The 14,166-nt window shown below is 41.1% G+C and overlaps 1 protein-coding gene across 3 annotated transcripts in view; it reads right to left on the reverse strand.

Moving 5' to 3' along the window:
• Positions 1–14,166, reverse strand: part of Jmjd1c (jumonji domain containing 1C) — a 174,788-nt gene that overhangs the window by 128,249 nt on the left and 32,373 nt on the right. For 2 of the 3 annotated variants that reach the window (XM_041655883.1, XM_041655882.1), the window contains exon 1: positions 9,530–9,881. The exons of the other annotated variant lie outside the window; for it this stretch is intronic. In XM_041655883.1, the coding sequence (XP_041511817.1) occupies positions 9,530–9,694 (165 nt within the window). In that variant the 5' untranslated portion in view covers positions 9,695–9,881. Of the gene's footprint in view, positions 1–9,529; positions 9,882–14,166 lie in introns of those variants that run through there. 3 annotated transcript variants of the gene reach the window in all.

Here is a 14,166-nt window from a genome sequence, read left to right on the forward strand (position 1 = left end):
ATAGAAAATGATTGCTATAGACAATCCCATCATATCATACCTTTTTGTTACAATACTAATTCATATCACCATTATATTTTGCCTAGATCATCCATTATCTTTCTAACTGGTTCTAGTAGCCCATTAATTAGTTTCTAGTAGGTAGGTACCTAACTGCCTAACTAGTTTCCCTTACTCATAAAAGTGTGTAGTATCTATAGCAATCCTTCTTTTCTATGATGAAAGTCTCCAAAGGCTTCTAAGCTACTTAGTGTAGAGGCTTCATAGTAGCCTGAGCAGCATTGAAACTTCTCAATATTCCATTTTGATGTTGTCTTCGGTTACTGGTGGTCATGTAGTGGTCCTATTTGCTTTCTGAATGTGCTTAATATGTCTTGCATATTAAGGGGAGGGCAGGGGAGGGGAGGGGGAGAGAGAGGAGGGAAGGAAATGGGGATATAATTCATTGGTAAAATGCTTGCTTATCTTATATAAAACCCAAGTTCAATTCCCACTAGAGCCCAATAAACGAAGAGAAACAGATAATTCTAGATATACCCTTTTCACATTTTTTTTGGTACTTTTTTGTTTTGTTTTGTTTTGTTTTTTGAGACAGGTTTTTTCTGTAGCTTTGGAGCCTGTCCTAGAATTAGCTCTTGTAGACCAGGCTGGCCTTGAACTCATAGAGATCTGTTCGCCTCTGCCACTAGAGTGCTGGGATTAAAAGCATGTGCCACCACCGCCCAGCCAATGAGCAAATCTTAAACCAATTCTTGGGTCTTCCATACCAAACAATAACAAAGTATCTGGATGTGAGACATAGGAAAAAGGGAGGGGCATTTTATTTTATTTAGGGTTTGTTATTGTTGTTCGAGTATATATGGTTATATACTTAAGAATTATTGCAAAGATAAAAATTATTTATTCATTTATTCATTCTTTCATTCATTTACTTATTTTGGAGGCAAAGTCTCACTATGTAGCCAGGGCTGTCCTAGAATTCACTATGTAGATCAGATTCACCTTGAATTCAGAGATCCACCTGCCTCTGTATCCTGAGTGCTGGGATTAAAGACGTGCACCACTATGTTTTTATTCAGATGGGTAATGCTGAATAAATTGGCTTATCTTAAAAGAATTCAATTTAACATTACAATTAGATATATTAAAAGCTAAATCAATAAAACACTTTAGAATACAACAGAAATGCTCTCTAAGGCCTGTTAAGAATTCTAACAAGCCAAATTATTGTAGGGTATAATCAGCACAAACACTAAAAAGAGAACAGTTTGCCACTTCTAAAATGTCTCCCAAATCCTTCAGGGAATACTGTGCTGTCTGGATGCTAGGGCTCTACCTATGGATTAAAACAAAATAAAAATTTCGATGCTAAATATCCTCAAAGCTGTCTTATGTTAAATGGCAGTGTATAACTGCATCCATACACTCACACTATGCTTCCTTCTCTGCTATTCCTCTGAACTTGAAGATACTTACACAGATGGAGCAGATGTTGCAGGCTAAGGAACATCTTTCACAAGATGGAATTAGTCATGTAGACCTCCATCTATTCTAGGAATGCTGGCTGTTTCTACTACAATGCTAAAGCTCTCTGGCATTTGGGCAGTAGTTCTCTGCAATCGATATAATAATTTCTGTAACAATACATTAACATAGCAAATAAAAGAACTTTAAGATGATGGTAAAGAAGCCAAACTCAAACATTCATCATTTGATACCAATGTAAAACAGGTCCACCTAATAATAGATACTAACACCGCAGACCTTTGGAAACAAAAACAAGTCTTTAAGTAGGTAAGTAAAATCTAAATAAAAACATTAAGATTAAGATGTTTTATTTTTCACTCATTCTCTTCTCTGTGAATAAAAGTTTCACAAGATATCAATAGTTTAGTATCACTTCCAATAGATAAGAAAAGATGTACTTCTATGTTTTAATGCTTTAAAAGCAGGGTTAAAACACTAAATATAAAGAGGTGTAGTCCATAAATATCAAAGCCTAAAAGAAGCCTCAATATTTTAAAGAAGGATAATGAAAACTTACACATATGTAAAGTTTTACAGGTAAACTACCCACCAGTACATTGTTACTGATAATCTGCCTACTGATACTTATGTCATTTTAACAAGGTAATTTTTAATTTCAGATACAACATGTAAAAAATCGACCTTGGAGTCAAACATAAGTAATGCATACAATGCTAGGCATGGTGGTTCATGCCTTTAAGCCAAGCTCTGGAGCTCTGCAAGCTCAAGGCCAGCCTTGGTCTATATAGTAAGTTCCAAGCCAGGAAGGGCTACTTAGTGTGGGGGGGGGGGGGGGGGACAGAAGACCAAAGCAAAAAAAGGGGGGGCAGTTATAGAATAGACAGATTTGTGAATACTCTAGTGAATGCTGGGGAGAAGGAAGGTCTGGACCTAGCAGTAGCACAAACTGAAGGTCTCTCCCAATTTGGAGAAAGAGATGTGCAGCAACAAATAAATACTAACAGTCAAGTGAGCTTGCAAATTACTTCAACTGAAGTCTCAAAAAGCAATTGATTTCATGGAACAATAAATTAAATTCTATTACAACAGGTATTAGATCCAAATGCAAGGAAGAGGTAGTAATACATTGAGACTGAAGAATGACCAATGTCTAAATGGCATATCTATACCTACATAAAGTACAAGGTAGATTAACAAAAACAAATTTTTAAAGCCAAACTAAGCAGGCAAGGGACTAACCTCACTTATCAAATTAAAAGTGAACTATAGTTAAGGAAAAAATAACAGTTCAAAACGACTTGAATTGTGGCATTACAGAATCTAGGAACAAAGATTAAGAAATAATGTAGGACATTGAGCACCTTGGCTCACAGCTGTTATCCAGAAAGGTTGGCCATGAATTCAAGACCAGACTAATCAACTTCCTGTTTTAGGGCTGGAGAAATGACTTGATGTTAAAAGCATTTGTTGCTCTTACAGGACACAGCTTCAATTCTCAGCATTCATGTGGTGGCTCACAAACCATTTGTAATTTCAGTTCCAAGGGATCCAACACCCTCTTCCTCTGAATTCTGCAGCACCAGACACAAACATGATGCACAAACACAGGCAAAGGAAACACTTATAAAAATAAAATAGTAGCTAGGTCTAAAAAGACTCAGTGTAAATCCCCATACACTTACTAACATTAAAAGATCTGTTTTGTTTTTATTTTGAAAGTTCACAAACTACAAGCCATTTGAAACAGCAGTATGGCAAAGTATCAAGGGATGGTAGATATGAAATCAGAAACCTACATTCATATTCTTGCCCTGACACTTTCTGGTTTGGGGATTTCAAAATTCTCAAATTCCTTTATTTTTGAGAGGTTTAAAAAAAATAAAGACAGACATCATGCCAGGCATGGTGGCGCACACCTCTAATCCCAGTACTCGGTAGGTAGGTAGAGTGTTGTTTGATGTGTTTTACTCTTTTGAGGGGTCCACCACCCAGCTCCCAAATAAATCACACATGGAGGCTTATTCTTAGTTAAGAATATCCGGCCTTAGCTTGGCTAATTTCTTGCCAGCTTTTCTTAACTAAGTTATCCTGACTACCTTCTTCCTCTTGATGTGGGATTCCCCCTTTGTATGCTTACTAAAGAAACTGTCTTGTGCCTGGGCAGGGAATTTAGGTGGGTGGAGGAAAACTGAAAGGGAGAAAGGAGGCAGAGGCAGAGAGAAGCCATTAAGCCGCTGACAGAGACAGACATGCTGAAACTTTGCTGGTGGGCCACAACCTCGTGGTGATGCACAGACTAATGGAGATGGGTTAAATTAAGATGTAAGAGTTAGCAAATAAGAAGCTAGAGCTAATGGGCCAAGCAGTAATTTAAATAATATAGTTTCTGTGTGATTTATTTCGGGGCTGAGCAGCCAGGAACTAACAAGCGGCCTCCTACTACAGCCTCTGGCTTTTTCCTTTTTTTACTTCTGTATAATCTTATTTACACTCTTAATCCATGGTTGGCTAGGTGACTGGCCCCTACTGTCCTCCTCTTCTTGTTCTTCTGCTCCTCCCTCTTCCCAGATTTATATTTATCCTCTCTGCCTGCCAGTCCCACCTAATTTTTCTCCTGCCTCCCTATTGCCCATTTAGCTCTTTATTAGACCATCAGGTGTTTTAGACAGGCAAAGAATCACAGCTTCACAGTGTTAAACAAATGAAGCATAAACAAAAGTAACACACCTTAAAATAATATTCCCTAACAACAGAAGGCAGGTACATCTCTATGAGTTCCAGACCAGCCTTGTTTACATAGTGTGTTCCAGGGTAATTGGAGTTTTAAGTGTTACCATGTCTCAAAACAAAAGTTTAAAATACCAACCATTTTCACAGCGTTATCTCTTAACCATTTCAATTTAGTAGACTAATAAATTACTATCGGTGAAGCTCAACAAACATTACAAGATCTAAGAACTAAATGTTCTACCCAGTTCATAAAATCAGAGCTGTGACTACAAATTGAACACTACGCTTCATTCTCAGTAGGTTTGTAGGACTGCAAATACCCAATGTACACATTTAGAAAATTTCTAGTGAGCGGTTAAGATGCACAGCCAGGGTTTTCTCCATGAGGAGGTAGTTTCTCTTCCCATATAGAAAGATTAAATCCACTTACCATTTACACTGAACCATAAGAAACCACAACATTAATTAAAAGCACAGGAGAAGGAGAGGTCCTCATCATTCTTAAGCTTCCTATCTCCTCTAAGTGCTAACTGTATAATACTCTGACCTCACATTCTACTCAAGAGTAATACTGAGTTCTAAACTACTCTATCTGGGCTGGGGAGTAAGCCCAGGGCCTCATACATATGAAACACAATCCCTACCACTGAGCTAAAACCAAATCCCTAAAATATTCTGAATAATTCTGAATCTGGTGACTGAATCATTCATAACACATTAGATGATAAACCTAAAAAATGATCAGACCCATCACTGTTAAAATATTGAAGTTATAGATAAAATTTAAGATCATTATAACTTATAAGGATTTGCCTCTCATTTATAAAACAAACATGAATATTTTAGTAATGGGTGCTTAGGCACTAGTTTCAAAGAGCAGATACAAAAACTACAAAAAAAAATGCACACATAAGTGAAAACTAAGAAAACAAGGCAACCTAAATCTGCTATGGTGGCTCATCTATGTAATCCAAGTACTTGAGGAATCAGAAGCAGGAGAACTGCATTGAGTTCTAAAACAGCCTGGGTTATTGTGAGCTCCAGGCAAGCCTGAGATTGAGTGAGACTCTGCAAAACCCAACAATATCTATACAGGATATTTAATCTAGTAGAATAAGAATTCCTAAATCGTTTAACTCAGGAGGCAGAGACAAGTGGATCTCTCTGAGTTCAAGGACAGCCTGGTCTTTACAGAGAGTTCCAGAACAGTCAGGAGTTCATAAAAAGATGCCGTAACACACACACATACACACACAGTAATGAACATACCAATTAACAGCAAATCACACTCCTCACGTATAGAGAATCTGAAGAAATAATCTAGAGAATTGGTATACTAAGGTAATTTTTTATTACATAATTCATGTTACTCTTACAAAAGCTTCGCTTTAAAGATAGACACTAACCAACTCACAGCAACATTAAAGATCACATACCTGACACTCATCTGTCAAATTAGCAATCACTAACAACAACAAAAAAAACTCAACAATACACTTCTATCACCTCACCAGAGTTCAATAAGTGCATTTCTGTGCAGACAGCACACGTGTGCACTATGAATGGAAGCCAGAAGACAACCCCACTCGTCATTCCTCAAGAATAACATCTTTTGTTTTTTAAAGTCTTGACTTTTCAAAAACATTCACTCATGCACAGGAGAATTTGTATGGAGGTCACAAGACAGTTCACAGGAGTTGGTCCTCTCCCTCTATCCTGGGACCAAAGACCAAACTCAGGTTGTCAGACTGGCACAGCAAGTGCTTTTGCAGCCTAGCCCATCCAGAGATCTCATTGGTCACATTTTCTTTTATTCCTTTGAGACAGAATCTCTCTGGCCTGGAACTTGTGGCGCTAGCTAGGCTGCATGTCTGCCTCTGCCTCCTCAGAGCTAGAATTTCAAATGTGCCCCCACCACACCTGTTTCTACCTAGGTCTATTGGGAGGGCATTTACCTGCATGAATTGCACTTTAAAGACTTTATTTAATCACCCTAGGTCAATAATACACTTTTTAATGAAGCAGACATACAAGAAAGCATATCTCTATTCCTTTCCAGATGTATCTGCTAAAATAGACACACTACCATATGATGGAGGAAGGTCATTGGCTAATAAAGGAACTGCCCTGGCCCATTTTATTGGTTAGAGGATAGGTGGGAGGAGTAAACAGAACAAAATGCTGGGAGGAAGAGGAAGTGAGGTCAGAGTCTCGACAGCTCTCCTCTCCGGAGCAGACGCCTCAGCAGAGACGCCATGCCCTGCTCCCTGGCAGACACACGTGATGAAGCTCGGACCCAGGATGGACTAGGCTAGAATCTCCCCGGTAAGTGCACCTTGGGGTGCTACATACAGATGATTAGAAATGGGTTAAATTAATATGTGAGAATTAGCCTAGAAGAGAATGGGCCAAGCAATGTTTAAATGAATATAGTTTGTGTGTTGTTATTTCGGGGCATAAGCTAGCTGAGCGGGCAGCTGGGGTGCTGGGGAAGCAGCCCCGCCGCCCTTATTACTTCAACCATAACTGCATTCTTCCCTTCATTTTGGGTCAAAACGCTAAGAAACATTATGATCACTTATTTATTTGATTTACTTTTAGTCATTTGAACTAGACACTCACAAAAAAATTAAATTACTGACTAAAACCTCAAGTGATTAAAGAAATGTATACTCCATCATTTCAAGATGTAATATCATAGCCTATACCTCAAAAACCCAAGAGGGAGGCAGTATCACTGTCCTGCTTTTGATTCCTGCTGCTAAGGAGGTGGAAACAAGAAGTGCTCTTCATGTCCAGATGTTGAAGACCAGCATAGACAATTAGGCAAAATTTCATCTTTAAAAACAGAAAAAAAATTTCTGTATTCTGTCATCCCCAAAAAACATTATGAAGAAGTCAGTGTTAAACTGATGGGACAAAGAGGTATACCATACAGAACACTGAAGCCTCCGCTGCTACCAGGACGAATGAAGAGGTGTTGGAGAAGCGGCAACTTTTTTGCTTTGTTTTTTTTGTTTTGTTTTGTTTTGTTTTGCTTTTGTTTGCTTGCTTACTTTGACTTCCTTTTGTGGGGGGTCATGGCAAGGATGACAGGAGAATATGGGAGAACCCAGAGGTGAGCAGAATTGGGGTGCATGATGCGAAACTCCCAAAGAGTAAACAAAGTTTAAAATAAAAGTAGTCACAGTGTTTACCACAGACAGTTCTGCTCCCTTAGTAACATACAGTAGGTACACCATAATGGAGACCAACTGTGAGCATTTTTTTAATATAGCTGAAAGTAAAATTATACAACATTGCTGCTAAAGTGATCTAAATTCATTTCAAATAATACGTAAGGAACACTGGGAAAATTATAAAAACTGTAGGTTCTAGAATGAAAAAAGGGAAATTATACAGTAACAAATGAATTCTCAAATTGTTAAAGGAAGGCAAAAAGTCACACTGTTGCAGGTCAGAGTGAATTTTCATCCATTAAGTAAAATTTATATCAACTAATTTATAGATATATATTGTATGAACCACTAATTAAGAGGTAAAGGGGCTGGAGAGATGGCTCAGTGGTTTAGAGCATTGCTTGTTCTTCCAAAGGTCCTGAGTTCAATTCCCGGCAACCACATGGTGGCTCACAACCATCTGTAATGAGGTCTGGTGCCTGCAGACATACACACAGACAGAATATTGTATACATAATAATAAATAAATAAATATTAAAAAAAAAAGAGGTAAAGTTGAATGTGTGTACCAAGTCAGGAGACAGAAAAACAATGTCACCTCCTGAAAATTCCTTCTTTTCTTTCCAATCAATTGCTTTGATCTACAGGTAACTTAATTCTTACTACACCTGTGGTAGAGGATCTTGATGGTAATCCCAACTGACCTTGAACTTCCTCCATCACTTCTAGAAGCATTCAAACCAAGACTGCCTGACAATTTTTACCTTTAATTAACCAGCTTCCTATCTTGCTATTTCCCCCTGTATGACAATTTCCAATAGACCTTGGCTATCTCTAATACTACCTAACCTAAAATCATTTCCTAATTTTCATGTACTAATAACAGTATGGTACAAAAATTCTGCTCCATGTTTGCTTTAGTGTCTAAACCATTACCCAAATATCCTCCAGGTAAAACCCTCAATTTTCATATCAGGAAAAAGGAGAAATTAGTTCAGCACATCTTTATACAAACACATAGTAATGACTAAGTAAAACTATCACAAGAAATCACTAAGATGAAGAAAGGGTTCTTTTTCAATTTTTACACAAAGAATAACCAAGCAGGGGCTGGAGAGATGGCTCAGTGGTTAAGAGCATTGCCTGCTCTTCCAAAGGTCCTGAGTTCAATTCCTAGCAACCACATGGTGGCTGACAACCATCTGTAATGAGGTCTGGACAGAATATTGTATGCATAATAAATAAATAAATATTTAAAAAAAAAGAATAACCAAGCAGAGTTTTGTAAGTTGCCTCTATTCTTACTTTCTTTCATAAGTAACTATTAGCAAACCAAACACATTTTCCACGACTAAGTTAAATAATAAATGCCATGTGTAGGTAACATGCAGTAACTGTAGCTAGGAATGGTTTGCAAGAACACACTCGAGTCTTCCAACACCTCTATCAAAATGGTAAATACTTTGCATGTTTCGGTGGATTTGGAACTGAATCTAAATACGAAGGAGTTTTTTTTTTAATTTACAGGAGAAAATAAATCACACAAGTCGCTATGAACTTCACAAATTCTGTATTTACTGAACAAGGCAAGGAGGGTTAGTCAATTCCCTGCCTCTACTCTTTCCCATTCCCTAATGAGAATGCATACGTAACTAACAGAGCATTTCCTGGCTGGCACAAAATCATACATATACATTCGATAACACTGACTGTGTCCTGTGTAAGTGGCAAATGGGGGTGGGCGCTACTTAGAAGTGTTAAATGTCCTTCGAAACCTTAATTTACTCTATCTCTCCCTTTATGAAGCCATATAAAACTCAGGAACGGGAACCCTAAAGCACTATTCATTTCGAACAACAATAACAAAAGTACTAAGTGATGGAGAAAGGTTTCCATTACTCCTCATACCAAAAATATTCCCATCGTTTCCGATTACAAAGCCAAAAGCCGGACGGGTTTGCGACCGGCAAAGCGCAGGAGTTGGGGCCCCGCGGCGCGGGTCCTTGGCCGGCCCGCCCCACCTGCCGCGCGCCCGCCAGCCCGCCCGCCAGCCCCGCACCCCCAAGCTGCGCTCCCCGCCCGGCCCCGCGCAGAGGGGCGTGCCCCCGGGCCACCCGGCCGGCCGCTCTTACCGCCAGGTCCGGGTGGCCGCTGTCGCGGTGGGACACGGCTCGGATGACACCGGCCCGCCAGCCGCTCCCGCAGCCGCTCTGCCCGCGCTCGGGACGCGCGTCCTCGCCGGCCGCCACGCACAGGAACCGCTTTCCCACCAGCTCCGGCCGCGTCTCCACCGCCATGGCCGCCTCTGCGTCGGGAACGAGCGCGGCCCGCTCCTACCGGCCGCCCATGCCGAGGAGCCGACCGCAGGCGAGGCGGCCCGCGAGCGAGAGCGCCCCGGCACGCTCCGGCACCCGGAGCCGCGCCGGCCCTGTCCTCCCGCGCGCCCCACAGGCAAACTGACAGGAATGTGCGCGCGGCCGGCGCAAGCGGCGCGCCGCGGCCAGTACCCCTCCGCCCGCGCCGCGGTGCGTGTCCTTCCGCGGGCGGGGGGGCGGGGGTCGGCGGGCGCCGCCAAGTAGTACCGCCCCACCGGCTGCGCTGCGGCACCGAGCGGCAGCTGCAGAGGGACGGCGGGCCGAGGCTAAGCTGCTTCTGCCGCTCCTTCCTCGCCCCCTCCGAGGGGCGACTGCCGGCGAAGGGCTCGGCTGCCACGCGCGGTCGCAAAGCAAACTCCCGGTGGCCCGCATGTCAGGAACGACGTCCTTGCGGACACATAGCGCCGTCGTCAAGGAGCCCGAATCCCCGCGCGTCCCCGGCGAGCCGCGCCGCCCACCCCACCGTGCCCGCTCAGCGGCCCGCGGCTCTAAAGCAGCATTCCTCCCGGCTGCGAGTCTAATTCCGCGTTGGGGCTGTTCGGAGATTTACACCTAGTGCCGCCTTTTTACAGGAACGCCAGACACTCCACCGCGGGCTGTAACCGACGTCCTTAAATTTCACAAACTGTCTCGGCGCCAAGACGAGTACTCAGCGTACTAGAACACAGTCGAGTAATAAAACAGAAAGCTCCAGAGTCAGTTACTGGAAAAGACTATGGAAAGAAAAGATTCGTGGCCAATCACACTTGAAGAAAATAAATGATGTTTACTTCCCGTCCAATCACAACAGGACTTTATAACCCAGACAAAGACAGCTAGGAATTCCTCTTCTGGTCGCGCCTCAATTCTCAGGATCAGAGCTCCCTTTCAGACACCAGTGAGCAGTTTGAAGACGGACATCCTTTACAGGCTTATTTTATTTAAAGCACGTTTGTGAAATTTTGAATCTAAATCCAATCTGTCGTTTTTAGTGATTATCAACTTCAAAAATGTATCTATTCCAGTAAAAATCTCTTCCTAAACTACTACTCCGCAAAAAAAATAAAAATAAAAAATAAAATGCTTTCTGCAAAGCCTTATAGTAGCGCTGCGTGTGCATAATAAACACAAAGGACTCTCCCCATCCACAGAACATTCGAAGCAAGCAGTTAAAGTGGCAAACAGCCATTGGGTATATAAGCGATGGAAACTACAAGGCTGAGTTGAATTGAGCAGTCTAATTTTACTTGTCTAAAGAAAAGCAAAACTGTAATGCATAAAGGAAAATTATGCACAAAACTGTATGCTGGCGGCTCAGATTTCTCAGGACTTCTTCCCACATTAGGGTTAACAAACCTAATAAGCCAATGAAAAGAGTGCAGCATATATACAGATTTTTAAAAGGAGTCTCATATCAAATACCAAACCATCAGTGATCTATCTGCTTTTTAATCTGGGGTACAAAGGAAATTGGGGCTGGGGACAGAAGGTGCGAATGGGTGGCAAAGCACCTGTCTAGCTACTCCAAAGAAAGACCTTGGAGGGACCCCAGTGTGGGTGAAGAGTTTGGTTTTGCTTGTTAAAGAAAACTGATTCCTAACTCTCAATGATATCCTACTGCAGGCAAAGCAGTCCAATAAAAAGCATGGAAATACAACAAAAATCACATTCCCGGTAGAAACAGTGCTTTCACAGGCCATGGATCCCCACAGCTGTTTTTCTTGCTGAGTAATACGGACTGACTCTGAACTCATCCTTTTGCTTTTCTTTTGAGACAGGGTTTCTCTGTGTAGACCAGGCTGTCCAGAAACTCAGAGATCCCCCTGTCTCTGCCTCCCAATTGCTGAGACTCAAGGTGTGTACCACCACTGCTGGGTCCTTTTGCTTTTCTCAAGTGCTGGGATTATAGTGTGTGCCACCACATCCAGCTTTAACGCATTTCTAGAATTATATCCCAAACTGTCTCCAAAAACACAAAGCTGTAGCTAATATCTAGGCTTCATGCTAAACTGTGGCTATTTTACCTTTGAAGAAACTTGTAAAAATTCATCTTCAAAAAAGAAAAAGACCCTGAAGTCTTTTTGATTTCTTGGTTTTTTGGTTTGTTTTTGTTATTGTTTTATCTTTTGGCTTTTTTTAGGCTTTTTTTTTTCTGTCATCAAATTTTGTTAAGGAGTATCTGTATTGTTTAATTTTTACTAGCAAATCCTAACTGTAAACAATATGGAATTGAAAGAAATTTTAGCATCAGATTTGGAACCTTAGTATACCAGTTAATACTGATTGTCACTTTAGCAGGATGGATTCGAGGCATGCCTGGGAGGTATTAACTAGATTGAGGTAATTAGACCCATTTTCGCTGTGGGCAGTAGGATCCCACAAACTGGGGTCTTAGCCCAAGCAAAGGAAGAGAGATGAGTTAAGTCATTCACTGCCACTGTATTTGCCTGGCTGCCTGACATTCCTGCCATTCTTGGCCACCATGCCATGGACTATGTACCCGTAACAGTCTCCACCCCCCTCCAGTCTCCCTTACACAGCTTCTTTCTTGGTGTTTGTCATAGCAATAGACAGAGCAGCGAATGCACTTAGAGTACCATATGTTTCACTTGTGAGTTTCCGTACACTACTTAAAGACGCGCGCACGCCAAGCAAGGTGGCCACACCTTTAATCCCAACACCTGGTAGCAAAGGCAGGCTAATCTGAGTTCAAGGCCAGCCTGGCCTCTGCAGCAAGTTCCAGGGCAGCCAGGGTTACATCTCAAAAAATAAAATAAAAATGAAAGATGTTCATAAAATAGCACTATCAATAATGTAAAGAAAAGGTGCCAGAATTTTTACAATGCCAGCAAAAAGGGTAGCAGAAGATATGTACTTAAGCTGAAAACTAGAAATACCACTCAGATCTTCTATACTTTCTCTATCAGTTATGGAGATACGTCCCTTAAATATGTATGCACATACACAACAATTCAAGTAAGCCTCACACATCAAATACAAATGTTAATCCAAATAAAAGACACACTAGGAGATTATACCTGCTTTTTAAAGTCATGGTGACTTGCTTGTGGTTCCAAAACAGAAGGTGGAAACAATAGGATCAGGGACTCAAGGTTATCTTTAAACACAAAGCAAATCTGCGGCAAGCTTGGGCTCAAACAAAACAACACCTTACTTGGTTTATTTTAAAAACTAAAATGAAGGAAGAAAATTGAATTACTGCGATGATAGGAGCCATGATTATCTACTCAATTATTGGTGATTGGTAGGTCATGTTTCAATTAGCAAACACTTTTCAACTTTTTGGTTTGGTATAATCAGCAAGAGGATAAATTATCTGCTTTCATATACATTAGTATTCTATACCACTATAAAGGTCTGTCACATTTTGGGAGGATAGGGGCTAGGCAGGTAAGTATTCTACCATTAAGCATACCTGGGAATCTACCTAACATAAAGAAAGACATGTTTGGCATTTGTCTCCTATATTATGGGATACCTGCTGCGTCAGGCACTAGGCTGAGCACTTTACACATGTAATCTTATTTTAAGGATGGGGGAAATGAGGTTTCATAAGCTTGCCTAAGACTGTAGTGAAGGAACTAATTTTTGTTTGTGTTTTGAGACAGGGTCTCACTGTGCGGCTTTGTCATTGAACTCACTTTGTAGACCAGGCTGGCTTTGAACTCACAGATTTCCACGTGCCTCTGCCCCCCAAGTGCTGGGATTAAAGGTGTGTGTCATGACTACCAGACTAAGGAACTAATTTTTAAAACCAGGTTTGTAATATCAAAGGGAATCTGCTATTAACTAAAAAGACACTTTAAGAGAAATGGGAAGGTTTACCAGCTGATTACTCTTTAGTAGCATGGCCTAGTCATAATTTGTTCAACATTTGTTTAGTATTATTATGTCTCTCACATCTTGAAAGCTTCTGTAGACAGCACCCTTGGTCTGAGAAGCTCAAAGCCTATCTGAAAACTCAAGACATCAGAAATGCTTTGATCTATTGACTTATGGATTATCAACAAGGAGAGAGAGAGATGGCTCAGAGGTTAAGAGCACTGGGTGCTCTTCCAGAACTCAGGGTTCAATTCTTAGGACTAAGGATTCAATTCTTTGCACCCACACAGTTGTTCACAGCTGTCTGTAACCCCTTCTCCAGGGGATCCAATGTCCACTTCTGGCTTCCATGGCCACCAAGAATGTACATAGTGTACAGACAAACATACATGCAAGAAAAACAACCATACCCATAAAATAATTTTAAAGGGGGGAAAAAACCCAAGATGTATCAACAGAATGTCATACAAGACACATTTAATGCATTTTTCACATCTTCCACATCTGTTTGAACTTGGGATTTTTTTTATTAGCTGTCAAATATAAGAGTGGACTCATTCATAAAGTCTTGG

This window comes from Microtus oregoni, unplaced genomic scaffold (assembly GCF_018167655.1).
Source record: "Microtus oregoni isolate MIOR12 unplaced genomic scaffold, Mior012 000007F_ref0000211, whole genome shotgun sequence".
NCBI lineage: Eukaryota > Metazoa > Chordata > Mammalia > Rodentia > Cricetidae > Microtus > Microtus oregoni.